At 43.7% G+C, this 26,820-nt stretch overlaps 1 protein-coding gene across 1 annotated transcript; it reads right to left on the bottom strand.

The window, feature by feature from the left end:
- Positions 1-45: 45 nt before the first annotated feature.
- On the bottom strand, positions 46-26,819 carry ogfod3 (2-oxoglutarate and iron dependent oxygenase domain containing 3). The gene is made up of 9 exons (XM_069156166.1): positions 26,511-26,819; positions 24,999-25,225; positions 23,449-23,524; positions 23,278-23,320; positions 20,832-20,896; positions 19,677-19,733; positions 18,340-18,493; positions 13,535-13,658; positions 46-252 (listed from the first exon to the last, which is right to left on the bottom strand). Exons 1-9 carry the CDS (start codon positions 26,576-26,578, stop codon positions 116-118), a joined length of 951 nt encoding a protein of 316 aa, XP_069012267.1. The 5' UTR covers positions 26,579-26,819; the 3' UTR covers positions 46-115.
- Position 26,820: the final 1 nt, after the last annotated feature.

The raw sequence follows: 26,820 nt of genomic DNA on the forward strand, positions 1-26,820 counted from the left end.
CCCCTCCTTTCCCCCATTGTCCTTCCTTCTTGTCCCCCCCCCCCCCTCTCCCCTCTTCGTTGCAGGGCTTGTACAAGCCGTCGGGCTGCGGCGTCATCCATCACCCATGGATGCCTCAGGGCATGGCGGGATCAGAGATGCCGTGCGCGGGGTCGCAGGTGAAGGACACGGTGATGGCGAAGCGCGTCCCCCACGTCACCTTCTCCACGTGGTGGAGGTTCTCCGAGCCAGAGGAGAAGAAACACACTCGTCCTGGGAGAGGAGGGAATGAGAAGGGACTCTTTAGTAGAGGACGCGTTTACAAACGGTTTTAAAAAAAAAAAAAAAGGAGCAGTTCAACATTTTGGTTCTCGTTTTGCTTTCCGTGTACGACCGAGACGAGTCGATTACATACGTGCACAGCGTTCGCGTTGCGATCCACGGCTGGCGTCGGGACGCGGTGGACGCAGCTGTGAAACTAAAGACGACGTCGGTCGTAATCCCACGTCTGTGTTAAATGCAGAGTTCGGTCCTGACGGTGACAGTAGCTCAGCACACAGGAAGCAGGTCAAGACGGGTAAACACTTTAGTTTAACCAATGTATGAAGAGATATGTAAAAACTGATATGAGTAACGTTGACGGGAGGATGGTGGATATTTCTCGACACGGTCTGGGTGTTTAGGTGTGATGACTAATAAGAGCAACCGTTTGCTGTCCCAACTCAAATCTAACCAAGACCCCTTAAGCATCATTTTAACTGTTTATTATAAGATATTGGAGATTGTATTACATATATTGAGATTACTTCTAAATTTTGGACAAAAGCTAAACGAGCCGTTCTTTCCACACTAACTGAAGTTAAACATCGTTACAGCGACGCTGCTCATCAAAGAGCTCCAACAGGAAACCTAAACTCACAAATCATTCCATTTGAATTTCTGCTCATAATGGTTTAAATAAACAATATAACTCCCCAACATGTAACTCCACCAAGTGTGGACCAAGCAGTGACGACGATCGTCCAGTGATGACGAGCTCATCGTTCAGTGACGACGATTGTCCAGTGACGACAATCGTATCGTCCAGTGACGACGATCGTCCAGTGACGACGAGCTCATCGTCCTGTGATGACGATTGTCCAGTGACGACAATCGTATCGTCCAGTGACGACGATCGTCCAGTGACGACGAGCTCATCGTCCAGTGACGACGATCGTATCGTCCAGTGACGACGATCGTCCAGTGACGACGAGCTCATCGTCCTGTGACGACGATCGTATCGTCCAGTGACGACGATCGTCCAGTGACGACGAGCTCATCGTCCAGTAATGACGATCGTCCAGTGACGACGAGCTCATCGTCCAGTGACGACGATCGTATCGTCCAGTGACAACGATCGTCCAGTGATGACGAGCTCATCGTCCTGTGACGACGATTGTCCAGTGACGACAATCGTATCGTCCAGTGACGACGATCGTCCAGTGATGACGAGCTCATCGTCCTGTGACGACGATTGTCCAGTGACGACAATCGTATCGTCCAGTGACGACGATCGTCCAGTGACAACGATCGTCCAGTGACGACGAGCTCATCGTCCTGTGACGACGATTGTCCAGTGACGACAATCGTATCGTCCAGTGACGACGATCGTCCAGTGACAACGATCGTCCAGTGACGACGAGCTCATCGTCCTGTGACGACGATTGTCCAGTGACGACAATCGTATCGTCCAGTGACGACGATCATCCAGTGACAACGATCGTCCAGTGACGACGAGCTCATCGTCCTGTGACGACGATCGTCCAGTGACGACAATCGTATCGTCCAGTGACGACGATCATCCAGTGACAACGATCGTCCAGTGACGACGAGCTCATCGTCCTGTGACAACGATCGTCCAGTGACGACGATCGTCCAGTGACGACGAGCTCATCGTCCAGTGACGACAATCGTATCGTCAGTGATGACAATCGTCCAGTGACGACGAGCTCATCGTCCTGTGACGACGATTGTCCAGTGACGACAATCGTATCGTCCAGTGACGACGATCATCCAGTGACAACGATCGTCCAGTGACGACGAGCTCATCGTCCTGTGACAACGATCGTCCAGTGACGACGATCGTCCAGTGACGACGAGCTCATCGTCCAGTGACGACAATCGTATCGTCAGTGATGACAATCGTCCAGTGACGACGAGCTCATCGTCCTGTGACGACGATTGTCCAGTGACGACAATCGTATCGTCCAGTGACGACGATCATCCAGTGACGACGATCGTCCAGTGACGACGAGCTCATCGTCCAGTGACGACAATCGTATCGTCCAGTGACGACAATCGTCCAGTGACGACGAGCTCATCGTCCAGTGACGACAATCGTATCGTCCAGTGACGACAATCGTCCAGTGACGACGAGCTCATCGTCCAGTGACGACGATCGTATCGTCCAGTGACGACGATCGTTCAGTGATGACGAGCTCATCGTCCTGTGACGACGATTGTCCAGTGACGACGATCGTATAGTGACGACGAGCTCATCGTTCAGTGACGACGAGCTCATCGTCCTGTGACGACGATCGTCCAGTGACGACGATCATATCGTCCAGTGACGACGAGCTCATCGTCCAGTGATATTTTGGTACGTTAGCCAAACCCGCTAGGACACCGTTGCCTGCTTACAACCAACTCTACGATGCGACAGACCATTACGGCCACGTTGAGAAAAGTCTGATACTTTTTTTTTTTTTTTTACTTTGCATTTTCACAATTAAATGGAAATGTCTCTCGAAAAAAAAAAAAAAAAAAAAGCCAAAACTTTGAGAATAAAGTTGAAATTAGACTGAACAAAATCAAAATGTTGAGAAGCTCTTTGTGACCTCTGTTGCGGGACGTCTGCGCCTCAGAGCTCGTCTGAGCTCCACAACTTCAGGATCAAACAACGTGTTCGAATGTCTTGTGATTCAACGTATTCTCTTTGGAGTGAGCGCAGGTTTAACACCGATACCTTCACGTTTGTCCGTTTCCGGCTATTTCGGTCTGCACAAACGCGACTACGTCCTCCAAGTTTAACTTTGCAGCACGCTCTCATCCGTCTCAACACTAATTACTAAACTCTTTACGCGCCAAACGAGAGATCAGTTCCGTGTTACTAAACACACACAACACTACACCAGGCGTTTTCTACAATCACTTGACTTTTTTCCCCCTCTACATTTCGCCTTCTTTTTCAAAAGCAAAATTTGTTAAATACTCGTTTGTACTGCCACATCCAAAAAGTAAACCAACGACATGGACTACTCACTATTCTAAATGCCTGGTTGTTTGGCAGTGCTTCCCCTTACATTGTCCTGGAAATCGTTTTTCACACAAGAGTTAATGCCTTTACACATGGTGTGAAAGCTCCAAGACAATCGACCTACTTCCAGGGAAAAAAAAAAAAAAAAGTCACTTTTTTTCACCCGGTAATGTTTGTTTTCTGTGTGAACTAATGACAAAAACAACAGTTTAAAAAAAAAACACCACCAGTGTGTGAAGACCATTAGAGGTCTTGGAGTTGCTCCAATTTATACAGTAATGATTCCTAAAATATCATTAAACATGCGTGAAAATTTATTCTTACGTATTTGATAAACAAACAAGCGACATCGTGATAGTCGGCGAGCTTTCGAAGTATAATTCAATATTTTTTAGTTGAACGGAGCCAAACTGGCCGTTTTGTAGTAGTTGTGCTGAGGCGACCCACGTCCTCACTCCGGCTGGGCACTTGAAGCACAGACATTGAAGTGGTAATAACATTATCATCTCAACTGTGAAAAGAAAATAACGGCCGTTTAGCTATTCAAAAAGAAAATTCACGCTGCTGATGGAACCGTAAGGAAGTTTGATGAGAAAAGAAAAGGACACGTTCGACTTATTCCAGGATGGTATTTTAGTGAACGCTGAAATGTATTTTTAAACTGAGATTGAAACGTGTTAAAAAACGCTCTTTTTCTTGAACCAACGCTCGGCGAGAGTCTGGTGAGGATGCCTCGGCTAAATTCTCTTCGCTCATCAGTCTTTGCGTCGCTGGAACAGATAATGAGCGAATGCCAATTACCAACCGACCAGTCCGATTCTTTTCCAACTACAGCGCGCTCCGTGTCACACGGACATTTGCATCGCTAGTCTGAGGTTGTAGCGCCACAATTAAGAGATTTATATTTCAGTTTTCAGACTGTTGTTTTGTGATCAAACTTCCAGCCTCTTCACCTTCTGAAAGGGTTATCTCATTATGTGAATATGAATAAACAGTTTGAATCATTGTGCCCCAATTTGTGTCCTCTCCTTTCCTTCAGGGAATACCAACACGCGCAGTTGTGTGTGTGTGTGTGTGTGTGTGTGTGTGTGTGTGTGTGTGTGTGTGTGTGTGTGTGTGTGTGTGTGTGTTTAAATCCCCCCCCCCCAACAGGGCATTTCCTGAGGATGTCGGGGGAAATCAGTACTCGCTGTTAAACAATAGAATTTATACTGAAAACTCCAACAATGGTAAATAAGAAGAAAAGGAATTGGCGCACAAACAAAAGAGTGCGAGCAGCGAGACAATAAGTGGAGGTCCGTTTGTTTTCCACCAGTGGGAAACGAGGGCATTTTCAAAGTGCTCAAATTAGCAGCACCGCTTCCGATAACTTCACAATGAAATAATCGGAGAGTAAATCGCTTGCACTTGTCAGTATAAACGTTCACACCGATTACTGTGAAGGACGCGGCAGATTCGGTGCAATCAGCCGAGCGGATCAGCGGCAACGCAAAAGGAGATTCACGGGGGAATTCGACAGAACTGGCCGTCTAGTAAAAAGTAATAACTTTCCGACGCATTAGTCGGACACGACTGGAAAAACCTCGACAAGCCCCCCGTGAAACGAAGGACGGTAAACGCTTGCCTATACGGACAATTATAAATAAATAGGCTATTTCCATCACTGTGTAATAAAGAAAACACATCAAAGAGGCGTGGCTGAATTTCTTGGTACCTTTCTATGAAAATAAAAAAAGAAACTAACAAAAGTAATGTGTTTGATGAAAATCCAAATTGTTTTTGGATTTTTGTATTCAACATAATAGTTTAAATAAGAAACAAATGTAAATGGCAATAACCAAAATGATAGAACCCTCGACTTAATATTTAATTGTACAGCCTTGAGAGGCAGGAGCATCAAACGAATGACTTGTGAAGCTCTCGGTGAGACTTCTGCTCCTGTCAGCAGGCAGTTTGTCAGCAAACTGCTCCATTTGTCTAAAGTCCAGTCTCTCCAGATCGCATGTTTCAGCTCTTTCAATAGATGTTAGATAGGATTCAGACCAGGACTCTTGGAAGGCCACTTCAGAATAGTCCTATGTTTTAGTGCTGGGCCATTCTGGGGTGATTTTAGCCGAGTTTCGGGGGATTATGCTGTTGGAGGAACCTGTGGCCGAGACGGAGCTTTCTAACACTGGGCAGCATGTTTCGCTCCAAAATGCCTCGATAGTCTTGTGATTACGTGGAGTCCCGCACAGATTCAAGGCCCCCTGTGCCAGAAGCAAAGCAGCCCTAAAACAGAACAGAGCCTCATCCATGTTTCACAGCAGGTGTGGTGTACTTTTCTTGGAAAACTTCCTCTGTGAACACAGAGCTGACGTGACTTGCCAAAAAAAGCTCCAGTTTTATCTCATCTGTCCAAAAGAAGTTCTCCCAGAAGCGCTGTGGATTATTATTATTTTGTGCTTTTCAGTCAAGTTTTTGTTTCAACAGGCGAGTCTTCCTCGACGCCAGATTTTGCTCTACAAGCCAATCATGCTGCAGTCAGACACTGATGTCTGACAGCCCTTTGAATTGATCTTAAATCTACTTTTTCAAAGGTTCTTTGATCTGCCATCACCACCATCCATCTGCTCAATCTTTGGTCAATTTTCCTCTTGCACCTTCATGCAGGCAGTTTGACCTCAGTCCCATGGACCTTAGCTTTTTTTAAAAATAATCTTTTCAACTATAGTGACAGGAACATCAAGCTGGTTGGAAACGGTCTTACAGCCTTTATCTTTAATGCGCTTGTCTACATTTTCTTTCTGATCTCTTCAGACAACTCTGCTTTGATTTCTCTGCTCTATGTTCAGTGCGGTGCACACAAACACCAAACAGCAGAGTGATCACTCGTCTCCATTTAAACAGGCTGAATGACTGAAGACATGCATGGCATGTTGGTTTGAAAAATCACTATCACCTTATTATTTCTACCAACAAATCTGCCAAGGTACAAGGTACAATCATCTTTATAGAAGAAGCAACAATTGATCTTTTTTCATTTGTATGCTTTACTCTATGACATACCAAAGACAGGCAGCTCCTGCATAGAGGAGAAAACTGCTTTTAAATTTCACTACTTTTATACAATTAATTGTAATAATCTACATAAATTTATACGTTGCAGTCCAACTAAAATCACATTTCATCGCTCATTTCTGCGGAAACTTGTTTTTTTTCTTGTTAATGTCAATAAAATGAAAGAAAGACCGGTGAGGTTTAAAGACCACACAAGCATCTGACATTTATCTGACATAATGCAATGCAAATGAGCAGCTAATTAGCCTCCTGCTGTAGCCTGTAAACTGGTGAATGTCTGGTTGCTCATTCAAGCGATACAGGAGGAGTGTTAATGTTTGTACGTCCGAAAAGAAGAAGACAGCTGCAGCAGCAGTGTGTCATCGTCTTATCTGCATATGACAGCTGATATTACGGCTTTATGCAAATCCTAGGGGCGTCACGGTGCACAGAACGGCTGTCTGGCTAGAATACATATCGATGATAAAGCTGCAGGTAACTGATGCTCACGAGAAAAAAAAAAAAAAGACTTTACTGTCCAAAAAGAAAATTATGGAAGGGCCAATATGTCAAAGCTCAGCAAGATTTGAAAAGGGCAGTAAATGCAAGAAAACCCCAAAAACATCTTGCAGCTTAAGGAATTTTGCATGGAAGAATGGTAAAAGCTTTCAGAACAATGCCATCAAAGACTGATGAACAATTATGAAAAACACCTACAAGAGGATGTTGCTGCTAAAGTGGCCGGTGCCGGCTTCTGATGCCAAGGAGGTACAGTACATACCTTTCCCACCCAAACTATATTCAACCTATTCAAACTAAAATGCTGGTTTTCCTTGTGGTCATCACCTTTACCTGTAGGTAGGTACTGTGTCACAGAAGATCAAAAGTATCCAAATATGTCACAAATGAATTCGTTCATCCAGTTTCCATTGAAATGTATTGATTTTTTTTTCACGACTGCAAGATATGCACTTGGGTGTTGCATTTTGCTGCCTATCTTAACACGGATTTCCCGATTGGGCAGTTGTCTTTCCAAAAGTTCTTCAGGTAATAAAAGTTCATTTGTGGCCGTAAACCTTTTCAGGTTTATACTTTGACCATTTGTAATGTGACTAATTTGTGCTATTGTACATTGTTCCGTTTGTGAGCACAAGACAACCTGGAAACCGACTACAGAGAAAAACCTGCCATTTAATATACAGAAATATAAACCACAGCAATTTAAATTTTTACCAACAGTAACGTGATGAAAAACATCTGTCCACTTGAAACAATGAATTAATAATGTAATCCCTGAGAGAAGCACAGCAGAAACACCAGTGTCAGATTGAGCACTTGTCTTGAAAACACTTAAATTGACTCCGTAAATAAAATTTAAAAAAGCTTCGGTATCATAGCTAGGTTCTGAATTAATATTCTGTTTAGCATGTTGCCCTTACTGAGCAATTACTTAACTTTGTCATCAGCTCCACACACAACTCCTGCTCTTCAAGTCGTTCCTCCAGTGTTTTTTTGTGTGTGCTTGTAATAAACATCCACACCTCACTGATTAGCCCTTAATGAGGCCTTTAACTTCAGAGACCCAACTGGCATGAATGTGCGCGGCTAACAAGATGCTAAACGGTGCGTGACTAGTCCGGTGCCAAACCTGAAATGCCCACAAACACACGCCAGCACGGTCACGAGGCGCGCAGCATGTCAACAAACTGTCCAGTCGATGTATTGATTACTCCCACCGCCTCATAAATAATTAGCTGAGGATGAATCACACAGGCCGTAGTGTCTTTGAGGACGGAAGGCATAAAAGTTGGACAAAGCGAGATGACGTAGGCATTAATCATCGAGCAGATCTCGGGCGGAAAACACCTTCAGGGACACAATTACCTGGATTCCACTATGATCGGGTACAATTTGAAACCCCCCGAGACGGCTGAAAGAAACGAGTGCACTTTCCGTTTGTGCCCCGCAGCGTGCATCAAGTCTGCAGCGCTGCTTCAGCGACATGATGACATCTCTTCTTTACAACAGTTGTTTACCATTTCGGGTTCTTTCAGAGTTTCACAGGAGGTGGTCCATTTGACCAGAAACAACGAAACCGTGGATTTCAATGTCGGTGTGTGTACCACACACAGCGTCCAGTTTCACTCCCAGTTGACTGCACCGTCGCTGCATTCCCTTCCCTCTGCTATTAAAAAATATATATCCAGTTTTATGGCATGTAGCATTAACATTCATGGACACAGCAGCACAGCAAAAGCCAGTTCTCATAAAATTGCTAATAAAATTGACCACTGGGGAAAATGTGACAAAATCTGCTTCAGCATCTCCACTCAGCTATTTTCCTGAGGGAAGCTCTGGATTTTAATTTGTGCTGAAATGATTTCATAGTTAGCCTCTCGGCACAAAATTAGTCAACAAGCCAAGATGGTGAGCGCGGCATACATTATACCCACTAAACATCTGCTTATTGGCATGAGCACAGTAAGTATGATAGCCTGCTAACAATCGCATTTAGTTCAACCTACCGCTGTGCAGCGTCACAGAGATAATAGCATGGCTATAAACCCGTGTTCGGTTTTATTCACTGGTGAAATTATGAAGGCCATCAACCTGTGGAAACTGTGTCTGTGGAGGAGCTTTGTTAATATCTCATCAAATTGTATCTAAGCTTACACCGGATACGAGACATTTAGTTTAACAGGAAGCCGGCTTTACGATTGGAAAGTAATGTAAATTAGGCAAGAATCTAAAAAAAAAAACTAAGTGGCAACACACCATGATGTTACTTATTGGTTTCTAAACTGCTGTTTCGAAGCCTTTTTCAGAAACCTGACGGCACTCGGATTGTATTTTCAACTGAACGTAGTTTCCGGGTCTGAAAAGAGAAGCTCGCAGGGAAGAGCATAAAGTGTGATACCAGTTGGGGCCACTAGGGGCTAGCTTCAAAAAGCTTCTGGCTCCATAGACTTAAAATCAACTGCTCATCAAATAGAAAGTTTATAAATATATTTTTCCACTAGTCAAAATGGTGTCATTCACTAAATTCGTTCCTTCTTATGAGTTTTCTGGTGGTCCATTTGAAAATAATCCCATTGTTAATTTGATATTAGGCTTCAAAAAAAGCAATTGTTTGGGGGCGTGTCTGGTTTCTGACATGCCTGGGCTGCAGTCAGGTTTCCACAGAAAGTGGGTGGTGTAGTGTCCTTGGAAAGTCAGTCAGTCACAGCTCGCTCCTCTCCAGCTTATCCAAATATGGTCACTTCTGGTTTCAAAAAAACATAACGATGGAAAAATGCTGAACTTGAAGCTTTGAAGCAGTAGGCCACAAGTAGGATATTTGAGTGCACCTCAGGTATGTCAATCAAAAGAGACACCCCCCAAACATACCTGTCTGAGGTTTAATACCTCTATAATTATGGAAGTATTTTCAGAAGGACCACCAGAACACTGATCACAAGTGAATTTAGTGGAAAACAAATTCTCCTGTAATATTTCGAGAGAAGTTGACGCTTTTTGAATTGGAGTGTATTAGACCCAGAGGTGTTTTGGAGACAGACCCTAGTGGCCCTCAGTGGTATTACACTAAGGCACCTCCACACTGGCTTCACTTTTCAGACAGACTTCACTGGTGCGCCCTCTGGTGGAGTCCTCCAGTAACACGTAGTACAGAGTCAAGTATATGAACAAATACGTTCACGACGCAGAGTTGTCAATGAGAACGCGTCAACAGCAGGTATATCTCCGGTTTAACATTAATCTGAACAACACATGACACCTTTCAAACAGGAATCAGCCCTGTTAAGAGCCAAGAATTAATCCAGACAGTATTCAGTGTATGTTTGCAGAAGCACAGACATCAAGGTCAGGCTGCTGGTTTAAGGCGTAAATGCAGCAGAGGTTATCTAATTCCCCCGCGGTCGTCTGAGCTGGAAGGTTATCCCCGACTGACTCCACCCACGGACAGACGTGCCGCTTTCACTGTCCGTCCTTCTATCGCTCTGTTTGTATCCGACGTTCCCAGCCGAACCCCTTATCTTTCCCTCACATATCTACCCGTTATCTATCTCCAGCCATTTGCTGTCTCTGACCTACCAATAGGGGATGCGTTCACATTCAATATATCCATCAGTCACCTCTCCTTTTTGTTTAATCCTCCACAACTTGAGCAATGGTTCCCCCTCCATCCCCTCAGGTGCTCGCTGTTGTTACATCCCAAACTTTTGCTCTCCGACTCCAAAGTCCTGATTGTCCTCCTGCAGTTATAAAAGCACCTTGTTCATTGCCGTCACCTCAAACCGCCGTGATTATCTTCGCAAACTAATCATCCGTCCAGATACCTGAAGCCGACTCTCACCGAGTCAAAACGTGTCAATGGCCCAGCGTGGTGCCTAAAGAGTCTCTCAATAAGGTAAGAGAGAACATAAATGAGGTGTGCTGTCGATGCATTATGCATGGCTGTGTGCTGTGCCTCCTGCTTGATGCACGTCTCTGGATAAAAGTCACCGTGACAGGCGCAAACACGGCAGCAGGAGATTCTCCGGTGGCTTTTTTTAGATTCTCAAGCAGCCGCCACTGACAATTAGAAATCTATCAAGGAGGACCTTAGAGAGACGGGACTCTTCCTCCTTCTCTGTCCCATCGTCTCCTCCTTCATCCAGCAGCTTTCATTAGGTTTAAGATCCCGCTGACACCCTCCTCTCTCTGTAGTCTGCAGGTTACTCTCTCTTCACTGATGCAAGATGGCTGCACTATTCATAAACATCTGTCACGGGCGACGAGGCGTCAGGCGAGCTACAGTCACTCTTCATCATGCTGTGTGTCCTTCAGTCGGTGTCCCTCACCGCTCCGTCACCGGGCCGGGACGCTTCAGTGGCTCTTTGACTGGGTAAGAGACTTGTGGCTGACTGACACACGAGCGGCTGATGGAGAAGAGGCGAGATGGGAAAAAAGGAAGTGGGACGAAAGGTTAAAATAAAAAAAAAAAGTAGGCAAGGAAAAAGTAGAAAGACGCCTTTTTAGGAATGGCTGTTGAGTAAAAGTGGCGAATGAGTTGTGCTAGAGGGACATTGGGGTGAGATCAGGAGAAGGGGGAAAAGAGCTGTGAAGAAAAAGTGAGAAAAAAAGACAAGGTGAACAGAGACAGCATGGTGGGGGGGGGGGGGGGGGGGGGTTACTGTCAAGATGTGATCGAGAGGAAGTGATGCTGGTCAGGGAGACAGAACGGCCTCTGGAGATGTTTTCCACTCTGAGCAGATTTCGTTAGCACCTCTAACATTGAGGAGCAGCACTGTTTAACAGGACAGGCATCAAGCAAAGCAGAGAAATGTGATCCAAGCAGGCTGCTGCCCGAGTTCATCGCTCAACTTTGCCTGAAACTCTTTAAGCTACGCGACACCGGCATTTCAAACCGAGTGACTGTTCAATGGAGTTCCTTTTTGACATGAAAGAGTGTGTGTGTGTGTGTGTGTGTGTGTGTGTGTGTGTGTGTGTGTGTGTGTGTGTGTGTGTGTGTGTGTGGTGCATAAGTTTCCTCGTATATTCCCTTCACATGAGTGCGATTGCTGAAACGTTACTGCGCGACTATTCAGCGACTATTAATCGTGAACACGTGATTCTTCGCTCGCTGCATTGCTGCCATCTACCCGCTGCTTGTAGTTACAACAGTTGTGCTCTCATTATCAGCTCATATGATTTACTCACAGGTGTGTGAACTGATCTGAATATGAAGCGTCCGTAGCTAAAAAAAAAAAAAAAAAAGTACCATCTCTCGTCAGCAGAAGCTTACTGCTGCTGTTAAAAGCATGTAGCAGTAACACTGTTGCTTTATGGGTAAACATCGGCCAGCACAACGGACCGAACGGAGTCCCTGGATGTTTCATTTATCTGAGTGCTTTCTTTTCTTTGTCCAGATTGAATGACAGAGTTCAGAGGTGATTGTCTGACGAGGACGACGGACGTGATGGGACAGGAAGACGTGACGACTCGACTTCATCCCTCTAAAAGCCGCAACTTCAGACCATTCGATCAGAAAAACAGACCGCGTGAAATGGAAAATGAAATCAACACAGATTGAAAAGCGAAACTTTTTCTCAGAACAGTTGAATATAAATATCAGGGTGGTCGGAGTGCTATCTATCAAACACAAGACAATGCTGTAGATTATGATAAATGCCGATATGTGAAGGAAATGTAGCCGCACACTCAGCCACAATTCAAAACCACTTCAACTCATCATTCATGTTTTGACACAAGAGTCTTGGATACATTGAAGGCAGCAAATATGAACTTAAAGGAATATTTAAATACTGAGGGTGAATTAAAAATGTGTAGCACAATTCATACTTCATACTCTCTATCCATCTATCTCTAAGACAGCGGAGAGCTAAAAGATTGTTTAAAACTGATCAAAGTTCTATTTACTTGAACCTGAAAAAAATCTAAGTGAATTGAAGCTCTCCGCTGTCTTAGAGGTAGATGGATAGAGAATTCAAATTAAGCCTTGGGAATAATAAAGTGAAAAAAAAGTTGAAAAGGAGTCCATCCAGTTCAGTGGATGTCTGAAACAAGTTGACAAACTCAGTCTGGCACAAAGGGACCAGCTTTGAAAATACAGAGTACTGATCCAATCCCCTTGTTTAAAGATGTGTCACATTATCCTCACATCTCTGCAAAATAGGAGATGATTTTTCTAACACCCAATGTGCTTTTGGCCCAAGCAACTTCAAAACATCCATTTACTTACACTCGTTCCCATAAATTCTTTATGTTGTGTACGTAGAGACCGACTGTAATGACAAACACAGATCACATCATTTCCTAAAAGATCAAGATGTTGTTCTGTTTAACCCTCCGGGTGCTCTAAGCGTGGTCAAATCTAATCCCCTGTCTCTGCTGGCGATTAGCCACTTTTAGAGGATTATGCCCACTTTGTTATATATTTTAGCCTACTAAACCTCCAGACTCCATAATGCAGCTAAGTATAGCAATCATAATTTTGAGCACAGCTGTGATTATGAAATGTTTTATCTTTCCTGCAACATTTACTTGAAGTCTGGCTTAATCGGCTTACGTATACAAAGCCAGCTGTTACTAGATGCTATGCCTGATAGTCTGGTTTTATAATATCCGACCTTAAAACAGGCGTTTGAAGCCGATGTGGGGGGAAAAAAAGCACTATGTGGCACTGATAGGCAGATTTAATTTTTAATAACTGATCGGTACCTGCTCGTGGTTCCACTGTCCGGTTGCCATTTTGGTCCATGAAGACAAATCGTCCTCCAGTGAAGTCGGAGCTGTAGTCGGACAGGTAGAGTAGAGAGGTGTAGTCAAAAGAGCCGTAGGTCACCTGGAAGACAGCGAGAGGGGAAGACAGTGCGAGTCACAAAATGAACCCGTACAGCGAGCTCAGAGGAGGGGTGGGTGGCTGTGAAAGAATAAACAAATCATTGTGAAGAAAATTCGGTCAGAGTCATAATGTCGGTTTTGGTTGGATTCGGTGTCTTGGTGATTAAATGACCAGTCTTAGTGTGGAGTTGGTAAGAAGTGCGCGTTCAGATGAAGCTTGTGGGTCCAAAAGTGAAGCCAATGCTTAAGTGCCTTAAAGTGCAATACCACTGAGGGCCACCAGGGCTGGCTCCAAAAAAGACACTGGCTCCACAGACTCCCATTCAACTTCTCATGAAATATGAAGTCAATCCAGTTTTTATGTTGTGATTCACTAACTTCGCTCATTCCATGAGATATTTGGCCTCAAAAAGCAGTATGTTTGGGGGCATGTCTGGTTTGATTGACAGGCTTGGGGTGCAGTTAGGGCTGCTGTACAGGCAGGTCAGATCCACTCCCCCCTTCACCCCAGTTCAACCAAATATAGTCATTTCTGGCTAAAAAAAAACAAAAAACTAAATGGCGACGATCGAAATTCCACATTTAAGGCTTCAAAATGGCAGTTCACAATCCAACAGGTGATGTTACGTTGGGTTGCCGCTTGGCTCAGACACCGTTAAGTGTACAATCGAGTGCTTGTAGGAACTTGACCCATACAAGGGACTAAAACTCAGGATCTGTCAGTCTGTGTCAGACAACTTCAAGTTTTGTCTCTCACAAGTGCCCCAACTATACAATAAGTTTTAAACTCTCGTTAAACCCATTTTACTACGGTTCCCGTAAACTGTGCTCACACGGTGTCACTGCTGTGAATCATATTGACTTGGAATCTTTTTTTTTTTTTCGGGTTTCCAAACATTGTGAGAAATCTTTGGGAAGATTTCACACTTTAAAGTTGGGGCTCCAAAAAAAAAAAAAAAAAAACACGATTAAAAGTAAATCTGACGCACGAGCGCTTCACACAGCACGTACCCGACACTTTTATTCCTCATACTGTAAAGTCGTGTCTACAGAGACGCCTCGCCTGAGTAGAAGCAGCAGCAGGTCTGTTGCTCTGCGACCTGATCAGGCACCGTACTGAGCTGTAGGTCACCCACAGTTTGAAGGAGCTCTGAACCCAATACACATCCACTGCGGTTATACACATCCAAAAATGCAAGAAAACAGGCTTCAAGTGGAAATATGACTTTGCAGACACCTGGATTGGTTTAAATGAGTATAAGTTTTCTATCAGATGTGAAGGAGAGTGTTGAATAAAAAACACAGCTGAAACGCATGCTTTGTAAAGTCTGGCAGCAACAGTATAAACAAGTGCCCTCCTTATCAAATTGTTGGGATTTCTTGAGGCTAAAGTGCTCCATAAAATGGCCACTATGTGCAGCGCTGCTTTAAGATGCAGCATAATTCTCTCATGCAAAGCGAACCGAGGCCTGTTTTTGAAGCCCTAAAAAGAGATACTCAGCTCTGTGAAAGCCCACCGAGCTCAAACATGCAGTACGTGGCCTCAATTAAAACATCAAACCGTGCATTGACATGGAAACGGAAGTGGTTGATGATTTGAAAGACAAAACCATTTCTGACCGAATGTGACTCTTACTTGATCAAACTTCAAAGAAAGAGAAACAACGTGTGCTGCCGAGAGGATCGTGAATCACTGAAACATCAAACCACCGAGAGAACTAAAAACAGTTTCCAATTCGCTTCTACGAGTTCAGTATGGAACCTTTCACGTTATTTGAACGTTTATAAAAATAAAGGGTGTGAATGTGTCTGAAATTGTCTCTGTCCGGCTAAGTGCCGCATTTCACTGAAACCCCCTTTCTGTTGATAACTGCGGTGATTCGGGTTGTGATATATCAGTTGTGACAGCAGGCTCAGGTCATGCTGCCTACTAACACTAGGAGAAGAGTATGAAAGGAAAATAGAGTGGCACCATGGGGACTGGCCACGGGTTCACAGAGTAGCAACAAATTCAGGAAAGAAAGTATTGATGAATCCCACATTTGTGCATCAAATGTTCGTACGCACAATTCGGGAATGAGGCCCACTGTCTTCAGTGTTTTAGATATGATGCAGAGTTTATCGTTAAATTAATGACTGCCAGTGAAATAGAGACCCTGAGGCAGCAACGCAACGCCCAAACCAAAACACTTCCACCGCCGTGCTTCACAATCGGTGTGAGGTTCTTCTCCTGGAAAGCCGTGTTTGGGTTGCAGCAAACATGTTTGGATTCATCTGTCCAGAGCACATCATTAACTTCAGGTCTTTACTGATAGATGTTCATTCATCTAATGCTCTTCATGTCAATAGTTTTTCCTGATCAGAACTGAATCGGCTGATAATTCTCTGTGGGTTTGTCACTACAAGTTACACAAATCCATTTTATTTGTTTGTTAGTATAATATATTCAGTTTTAACATTTACGAGCATTGTCCTCGTTTTTAGAATTTCACCATGAAATGAACATCTGAATTATTATTTCTTTGCCAGAAAAGTGCTTTGGACCTTTCTTCTTTGAGAAGCTTTTGTTTCCCACCAAAGAGCCTCCTCATCAAACTAGTTTAAACTTCTGAGCACTCCCGTCCTTTTCTCATCATAAAATATTGATTCGTGTAGATTCAAGGTGTTGCCGGAGTAGCATGCTGACCTGCAGACTGCAAAATACGACCGATGTAGTAGGACATCAGCGTACTTTTGGCATCCTACCTTTTAACATACTATGTATTGGGGACATACCTAATCTTTTTTCTGGCATATTAAATACTACGGTAGTAAGGATATTGGAATGCAGGGATAGTCTAACTCATAGGAATATGTACCTTTACACATATTTTAGGTTGTTTTGGTCCATGATAGTGTAATTTGAATGAATCCCCTCTCAAATGTGTCTTCAAATTGATACAAGTTTAGTAGAAGTTCAGCTCAGGCGATCAGAAAGTTCAGGTGTTTCAAAAGGAGGGCGGCTGCGTTAAGGCCGTGATTACCACACTGACAAGTCGGTGAACAGCTTTACTTCGACAGACAGACAAGACAATGTCAGCAATAAAAACACTACATTTGACTAAGTGTCTGCTCTCATAATTCACTTTCTTTACACAGCCAGGTCTACCGCTGCCGTCACACTACAACCGCCCGCTATGACACCGCATCAGCAACATGATCGATGGGATGAAAACGCACCACCAACATCGTCAAACCCCATTTACATATAAACTAGGGCTGAGTTTGCCAATTAGCCCCAAAATGGCGGCAGAGACAGATGAGGAGGAGAAGTGGCTCTTTTCTGATTAAATGTTTCCAGCTGTCGAGGGCCAGTGGGAGAGGATGAGGTGACAAATATTAATATGGCCGCAAAACCAATATGAGTTGTTAGTGAACACTGAAGGATGAAGCAACAGCAAACAAGAAATACATTCCAAGAAACACCACAAGGAAAGACGATATGTACCGTCTCCTGTCCACTCGCCTTTTCCCTCGGTTATCAAGACAAGACTATAGATCAATAGGAGACAGATGCTTTAGGAGTAACAACATGTCCAGGCCGATGGTTTGGAAACCTCTCCGAAATTAACATTCAGGAATGTCGGCGACAGTCCACTAAATTGCAGTGATGCATTTTTAATTCTCTTTATGAGGAAACAAGAAGAAGAAAAAACATACATCCAATCCGAGGAATAATTTCAGGAGTTACACACCCTCCTCGTGCTTTTTTAAGTTAAAGTAAATCCTTGAAACTTTTTCTCCCCAAAGACACTTGTTTGAACTTTCTTCAAGGTCTTCTCTCAGTCCCAGAGACACTAATGTCTCATGACAACAACCAAAGACTAAAATATGAGACTAAAATTAAAGCAGTGAGCTTTATTAGAGCTGCACTCCATGAATATTCATAAAAGAGTAAACAATGTATGACGTGAACAGTTTCCATAACAGACCAGAAGTAGGGGCTAAAATGGAATTAAGATGCTGCCTTCAGGGGCAAATTATCAAAGAAAAACGTACAAGTCTCAGCTGACCTGATGGTAAATGTGAGAAACAAGGAGGATATTCTGGCCTCCGTTTTTACATTTTTGCTTTCAGTGAGAGTCTCAGTGAGAGTAGATATATATATCTATATAGAGCTAGAGATAGAGAGCTATAGATAGAAGTTTTAATATCGGTACATATCGGCTAACATAGATGCCGATACTTCTGTGATGAACAAGAAGGTGAAGAGAGAATCAACATGTGATAATCGTTCACTACTTTCTCTTGAACACATTTGTACCCTTGCATTCATTTGTGTACAAACAGTGACAGAAATAATTGAATGAGTCATTTCTAATCTGGATCGCCTGTTTAGGAAAAATTGCTGGACGAAGAGCTGAATTTGCGATGATGGAAAGTTGTGGGCAGAGAAGGAAGCTCATCGACTTTCAGTAGCTTTCAAGAGGCTACCGTCCACCTGTAGCTCTTTGCACAGAGCTCGTAGCCTCGGAGGTCAGCTAACTGATTGGTTAATATCCTCCCTGAGTGCTTCAATCAACCAGAGCCTTGTCAGATTTATACATTATCTGCCTGATGAGGTGACTGTCACAAACAACACGAACACAAGTCTGAGCTCCGTCATCCGAGGAACGAGTCGTGTCTCCGTGTTTGTTCCTCACCTTATCGATGTGCGGGTGCCAATACTCGTCATGTTGGGTCTTGGCCGTCGTGCTGTTGATTCTGGAGAAGAAGGTGGGCTTGGTGAGGTACATCAGAGTTTGGTCCAAACCAAACGTCTCAGCTATAACTGCCTGGATCCGCCCACGTACATCACTAACAATGAAGAACAGGCACAGTATATCAGGCTGAAGGCCGTGATTACCACATTGACAAGTTGGTGAACAGCTTTACTTCAGCAGACAGACAAGACAAGGTCAGCAATAAAAACACTACATTTGACTAAGTGTCTGTTCCCATTATCCATTGGCTTTACGTTCCCTTTTCTTTTAAGCAGCACGACAGTCAGGCAACATTCAAACATTCAAGTCCCAAATGCAGCTTTGAGAACTCTCGTCTATACAAACACTTTAGTACTAAAACTACATCAGCAAATGGCCGTTGACAACAATCAATGTTTTGATTTAGTGCTCGTGATGTTCCAATGCCACGTTTACTAAAGCAAGAGATGTGCATTTACCTGATGGGCATAAGAACACTTGAATAGGTTTACATGTAGCCATAATCTGCTTTGTAGACAAATCAATATAATTACATGTTATTAATGTTTTAATACCTTTTCAAATAATAAAGAATTATGGGTCGACCAATATGGTTATGGATACCAATACTGGTGATTGATAATCAAGGAGACAGATTACCGAGGTTTGAAACTAATATACTTTCGCAGTAAAAATAAAAATCGGAGTCAAAATTTGGAATAAGAAACCCGAACAAAATGTTGTTCTGTAATCTCTGTCTTTGCACCCTCAGACTGGCTCTGTCGGAGGTTTCTTCCTGTCAAAAGGCCAGTTTTTCCCTCCTAGCTTGAGTGGGAATTGTTGAATTGTTGGGTTTCCCTGTATAATGTTGTCGAGTTCTGTTGGAACAACGTTACTGTGTTGAGTGCTGTGAAATAACACGTGTTGTGATTTGGCGATCATAGGCCATTACTCATGGGGTGGAACCAATCAGATGAAGCTGTTAGCAGGACATTGCTCAACACCACAGAGTGCAGACGGCTGCATCAGAGTTAAAGCACCGTACATTTAAATCCACTTATTTTAACGACGATTTCATAAATAAAAACGCCGATAGGCTCCCGATGATCAGCCCGGATAATTGGTCGAGGTGTATAAAGAATGGCATAAATGCATTTCAATAAAGAGTCACGCTTGATAATTTGAGTGCATGTTACATTGTTTAAAAAAAATATATATCAGGTGTCTTATTTGGGAACAAAGCTCCACGAATGTTCAATAAATGCGTGGCGGATTTTTAATCAAAGTTCCTCAGTCACCTGTAAAGCTGGAAATCCTCCGGCGTGAACACGTCTGCGATCTGATCCCCGAAATACCTGCAGCCACGTCCCCGTCGCACAATCACAGGCAGACAGTTCCAGACGCAGACAAAGCCAATCAGAGACACACGAGCACCCAGAAACAAACACAGAAGACGTGATCCGTTAGCATAAATCAGCATGTCACAGCACACTGTAATAACCATCCAAACACAGAAGACTCTAAACATCTGAATCTGACTGCTTCACGCAAGGACATCTCCACTGGTGTAGACGTCCCTGAGGACACCCCCCCCCCGTGTCAGCCACCTGCCCAGAGGACAGAGAAAGAAGGGATGGGAGGGGGCTGAGGGAGCGATGAACGAAGCGAGGACAGCGGGGAGCAGATGATCCAAATAAAACGGCAGTGATGAATGAGGGCCGTACGGGTCACTGGACCTGCAGAAGACGGCTCACAAAGACCCGCTTCAGGAATATTAATGACCAACTCCGTGTTCTGGTGAATATATTTCAGCAAATGTTACATATCGGTGTCAGTCCTGCACGTAGCACACCGGACAAGGAGACACAAATACAGACAAATGTTGCGTTCCAGATGTTGTACTTGTGTACCAACACTCACTGTTGTGAGTATAGACGTGCGTTTCACACTGTCAAGTACAGAAACATGCAGTGAACTACAAGTACCAGGATGATGCACTCAAAATGCCCCAAATAAAGAAGTGTGAAACTCTTTCCACCCTAAACGGTCGCCATCTTGTCTCCGTAGAGGAAGGGGGCGGAGCCACCGACGTAAAGAATTTTCTAATTAAGTTGTCTGAGGAAGCTGCAGCTGTTCTTGAACGCCACACAAAAGTGTTATTCGTCATTACTGCTGCTGAACAGAAGAATCGGTGTGTTTATTGTGTGTTAAACACGAGAATACGTTAATTTCTGTGTAAAATAATTAAAGCTGCAGATATTGTGGCGGGTGATGTGTTCACATGATGAGGTTATTTCCGGTCGGTGCAGAACAGCAGTGGGAGATTTGAAAACAACACTACCATGTTTAAATTCCTGCACTACACAAGGAAGAGTCCCAACATGTAAGAGCACTATTTATTAATGTACTAAGGGAAGTTCGTCCTCTTGAATGCAGCAGGTTTACTTGCCCACCTGTAGATATTCACAAACTGTTTCCCCATCGACAGCGCTCCAGAGTGCAGGTCCAGTATGGAGGCCTGCAGGGGTCAAAGGAAATACAGGTAATCAGTGCAAACGACAAATCAACTGAACAAACATAACGCCAGCACCACATTGATGCGTGCTCAAAAAAGTTTTCCTCTTTAGCCTTTTTTTTTTTCTCCCTCTGCCCTTTACTTGTTATTGCTCGTCAATCCTTTGGGACGCTGCTCTGAAAATAGGTCCTTTTCTCAGAAGTCTCCCTGTTGCTTCCGCTCCCGTCACTTAAGTGTCTTAACACTCCATAAACAGTTCCCTTATGAGGACCAGTGGAGAGGGAGAGCATTAGTAGGGCATGTAAGGGACAACCAGACACCTGCAGACAGGAATATGACTTCCTGTTTTCTCTTCCGGAACTGCAGCTGTCTGGTTATTGTACCAGCCTGCCCTCTAGTGGTCAGAGGATCGATTACAGAAGGGGATCTGGAGAATGTGGACCTTACTGATCTATTTAGAGAGTGAAGCTCTGCAAATGGAAAGTGTTGTGCAAAAGCTTGTGAACAATAGTGAATTATCTAATCATTTCTCCTGCTATTAAAGTATAACAGCTCCATTGTTGTCCCAAAATGTTAATAACACAACAACCAGCTTCACGTTTGCACTGGGCAACAACTTCCTTCATTACCACCAACGTTGACACTTGTTTATTTTCACACAATCCCACATTCAACATCCTGCTGCTGCACAGGCTCACTAGGGCTGCAAGGAAACCAAATGTGTATTAATCCGCACAGGAAAAGTCCCCTACAAATCCAATATTTACTCCAGTTTTAAATTAACCAGACTTGTCAGCATCGATTTCAAAGTTGACAGCCTGTCTTTGCAACTTCTGTATGCATGTAATATTCTGTTGTTCTTCCTGTTGAGTATATCTTGTGTATACGCCTGCACAGGTGAGTGTTAGTGGGCTGTTTTGGGGTTTTATTGTTGAAGAATCTAATATTGTTTTCTCTTTATCTCACTCGGGACAGCAGATGGAAATTAGCTAGTAGGTAAGTCTGGAACAGAGCATCTCCTCTCTTTTTGATATTAATGCTTTCTGTACATGGTCCCGACTACAAATAAACATAAATTTAAACTTAATCATGTTTTCCAAAAACTACAGAGCACAGCTGCTTTACAAAATGATTTAGCTTTTTCCGAAAGCCAAACTTTATATTGCCAATTTGTTTTTAAAAGACCTACAACTTACAGACCAGCCTGAAGTGATTTCTCATATTTAGGACAACATCTGTTTAAATTTGAGTTATTGTGTGGATTGCATGAGTAAATGTTGGGACACTGGTGTGCTGAGGGAGAAACGATGGAAGACAATGTCTGGGAATCACATGCGAGGAACACGTTCTAGGGGTCGACTGATATGTATTTTTTTCAGGGCCGATACCAAATACGGATTAGAGGTAATCAAGAAGACTGATGACAGATATACATTTTCAGTGAAAATGAAAATCTTCGTGTCAAAATTTGGAATAACAACAAAGAAATCCTTAATTGAAGCACCAGCAGGTTTGATACTTGATTCTGAAATGTGCTTTCCTGCAGCAGGTAAACTATGAAAGGTTGTTCTGTAATCTTTATATCTTCTGGGGGCCTGATTATCAGCCGGGCCGATAATTGGTCGACGACTCGCACATTAATTTAATCCTAAAGCAAAGTTCTGATCAAAGATTCACGCCGAGACAAAAGAGTTTCAGAGCGTTGAAGGGAAAGTTTGCAGCAGTGTGAACCGTCCTGTTTCAGCCAGCTGATGGTTCACCTCAGACTGACCTCGACAAGTTGCGAGTGGGAAGTGGAGGAGACGGAAAGTCCTCTAAACTGTGGAACTGTTCCGGAAAAAGAACAAGAGATCTGCGACCTTAAGTTCGTGGTATGAATTTCCAGAAACCCCGTCGGTGTTCCACCCGAGCACCCGTGGGTGGCTCCAAAAGTATCGTCCCTCGTGTTGTCACCGTTTCATCTAGAAACTAGAACGGCACCTTTTGTACATAACTCACTATTACTATCTTCATGCATGTTTTAAGACACTACAAATTATATCCAAATGCGTCGCTATGGAGATGTTGCACTGTTCAGTCTGGCTGCTTTGGTGTAAACTGGCAGGTAGCCTCGCGGATTGCAAGTAGTTTCAAATCATCTTGTAGGGAGTCTTTGGTCCGAACTGTCCTGAACACACAACTTATTCAGCAATATTCAGAAATACTGAGAGGCAAGCTGGGCTTTACGTTTGAACTTTTTATACGTTTATTTACAACTACTGGTGATTTTCACGTGCAAAACCACCTGATAGGCCTCTTAAATTCCTGTATGGGGAATTCACCGGCTGAAAGACAGTCAGTTCATCCCTGCCTCCCTGTCATGTTATTCCTGATGAAATACTCACTCCTCCCTCCGACCCGGCCAGCGCCAGCCCCCTCTCAGCCAACCTGTGTGCAGGAGACACAAACAATGAAAAGAATTCAGCTGCGCACACGCACAACATCATGAAGGGGGAAAATAATAAATACATAGAACAAAGCGAGAAGGGGTGGAAGGAGATGAGCCGCATGTTTACCTCCGGAGGACCTGAGCCTCCTCCCTCGTCACCACGCTGTCTGTGACTGCGCGGCCGCACTTCTGAGGGGTGCATCCTGGGAGAGAGACGAGAGCAGAGCATTTCAAAAACAACGCCAGAGCATCTCGGTTTCAGTATCCTCTGGGTCCTACAGCAGAGACAAGAAGTGACTCGCAGGAAAATAAAGTCCGAGCAGTTTGTTGTGTTCATGCCACAAAATTCAGGTGTTTCCTTCCAACTTTTGGATGATTATAATTCATTGCCGGACGCCTGAACCTCCCGCTGTGTCATCTTTACACGCTGGAGAAGCACAGTTTGAACCCTCAGCAGTACTGAGCAATACTCAACACAGAGAAGATATGATGTAAATAAGTTAAACATACAAAGCCTGTCACTGAAATATATGAAGAAATGACTGACACCGACAGGTACCAATAATCAAAATAAACAATGTACTGTGGTGCTGCCAACTCTCCACTTATGTTCCCATAAATCATAGCAGAAGAAGAGAGCGCAATGAGATGGCATCGTGAAAAGAGCAGCAGTCAGATCGCCAGTAAAAGAGACTTGAATTAGGACATTTCTGTTAGTTTCATCCAGCTGATGGATGGAAATGATTCCAAAGATGATGAATCTTAATAATTACTGGCTGACTTCAAATCTGCGTCAGTCATCCATCATCCATCTGAGTGTGCCCGTCCTGCTCACCTTTACTCCCTCTTCAATTGACATGGTTAGTAATTAAAAAGGTTAATAATCATTGGATTATACGTAAATGATTCAGGGTATTTCTCCATGCAAGAAACACCCTAAATAACATGCAGTGGTTGCGGCTTCTCAATTTTGAGGATTTTCTGCGTCTTCATCTGGTTCACTGAATTTCAGCTCGAGCTTCAGTCTTTATTTCATTGTGCAGCCGAACACGTGAAAGGACGATCAGTGCTGAAAATAATGACTGGCTGCCACACAACTCGCTCTCATTACATCTGATTAGGTGGCAACTGGTTTCAAATAGCGCCTCAATCAATGGAGAGTTGATTGCTAGTTGTATATTTCTACAACCAGGTGGATCAGAGACACGGAGGTTCAAACCCAAACTGAACAGAGAGCTTGTCAGGGGACGGTTTTAAAAAATACAGTTTTAGGCGTGTTTCATATCTCCTCCTGTTTTTGACGTGTTGTTCAAGTACCCCCCCCCACACACACACACACACACACACACACACACTGCTGTTAGTTGCATTAAGTGGGACCATTGTTTTAACGTTTAACATGAACTCTTAAACAACACGTGTTTATGATCAAGTAGACTTGTATTATACTGCCATCTAGTGGATTCAATCTGCGCCGTTTCACATTCAAACCACTGCAGAGAGCACAAGAAACTGGTTTGAGTTTTGATTTTAAAACTAATAGTATTTTCTTTTTAACCTTTCACATTCACTTAATTTGTTAAGAGTATTTTTTTTTGGGCTTCCTCCCAGTCATGTTCAACTTCACACCGCAGAGAGACCACCTGACCCAGCGCACTTCAAGGACCAGAGCCTCACCTGGGTAGCGTTTGTAGTTCTCGTAGTCCTCGGAGCACTCGACGCTGAAGACTCTGGGCTGAGGAGAGACCAGCTCCCGCTGCCTGGCCAGAGTTTCCGTGATGTCGCTGTCCAGAGACGTCACGTACAGCCAGGCGGCCGCGACGCACGCAGTCAAAGCAACCAGCAGCAGGGCGGCGAGCCCGCGGGAGCCCCGCCACGGGGACCCCTGCCTCAGCGCGTTCCCTCTGAGCCAGACACAAACAAAGAAAGCTCAAGTCTCCAAACCAACTCAGTCTGACTCGTTGTTAATTGGACGTCCGTTGAAATGAAGAATTAGCGCAGGGAGGATTCAGGACTGTTGTGATCCCTCTGTAAAGATATCCAGATAATTAGAGTGACTCCCCTTCAAATATTTATTAAACAAAAAGTACACCGTTATTATTCCTTTCTTCCCAAACTCTCCTGTTGTCGTAGTATTTGAAGATTTGGAGGGTTTTTTTGGGGAGAAGAAAAGTTTTTTTTAGCGCTAATAATGCCTGCTGGAGAGTAACATCTCATTTATCTTGTTTATGTCGGTGTTGGAGAACAGCTATTCACATCTCATTATAGTTAAATGTGTTTGCCACAGCCTGCTGAGTGCATTCAGACAGGCTCCATTCATTTGGCAGCATGCACACAAATCTGGAGCCTCCTTACTGATCGTTTCTCTCACCTGCCAATCAAATCATTCATCTCAACAACCATGCCAGGACAGTTGTTCATGTTGTCACATGAGATGAAGAGATATTTTAAAAGAAAAGAGCCCTTCAGGAACCCGTTACAAAACAATAGTGAGCAGTATCCAGGCCTGTTGATCAGAGGCGACCTGATTGTAGACTTGGTCTTTCCCTGCAGTCAGCTGGGATTCAAAATCAAAACCTTTCAGAAGAACTGTTCATGTTGACAAGAATCAGTATTGAGTTCTGTTAAAACTTACGATGCCCTGTTTATTATTATGTGGCTTTTTTTTTTTTTTTTTTGCTGTATTCCCCAGTTTAAAACACGAGTTAGAAAAGTGTAATAAGAGACATCAGTTTAATGAAATAATTAAAATAGTGACGTTTCTTATTACATTTTTAACACTCAACTAGGAATCTGAAACTTATTGCATTTCAAAAAGTATCCTAATAACCAATCATGTCCAATAATAATAATAACAACCCTACAAACACAGAAATAATGAATGAATGAACACGTAAACGTGGAGAAGAAAACAGACTGAAGCTCCACTTTTCTTTGTGCCCATTAAAATCTCATTAATTATTCACGTCATTAACTGTCACGTGGGACATCTTGAGTTTTTATTCCTTTATTTGTGAGAAAACTGGTTCACGAGGGAACATTCACAAAACGGTAAGAGAAGGCAGGAGCAGAGTAAACGTGAAGTCGCAGGATCGTTTCCGTGGAGCTCCTGATGATCTGATCTCTGAAGAACCTTTCACCTCCTCTCGTCCGCACAGGTCCGACATTAGCATCCGTTTATTAGCTTACCTTTTAATTTTCCTCTCTATCTCGGAGGCGTTTGACCCCTTCGTGTTTCTCATTCGCAGTAGAGCCATCTCGCCTCCGTTTGTCCGCCACGTCGCGTTCAACAACTGCGGTCACACGCGGCTCCTCGCTCCCCGCCTGGTACTAGCCATACCGCACAACCCGCCAACAGCTTGTACCACCACCTAAATACCTTGCACTTCCGGGTGGCCCCGTATCGTCAAACCTGATTGGTTCTCCGGGAGGGGGAAAGCGTCGTTTTCATTGGACTACGTCGGCGTCCAATCGAATTCCACTACAGCCCCCACGATTG

The sequence above is a fragment of the Embiotoca jacksoni genome, unplaced genomic scaffold (assembly GCF_022577435.1).
Source record: "Embiotoca jacksoni isolate LCO1_2020_lvr unplaced genomic scaffold, fEmbJac1.0.p SCAF_20, whole genome shotgun sequence".
NCBI lineage: Eukaryota > Metazoa > Chordata > Actinopteri > Embiotocidae > Embiotoca > Embiotoca jacksoni.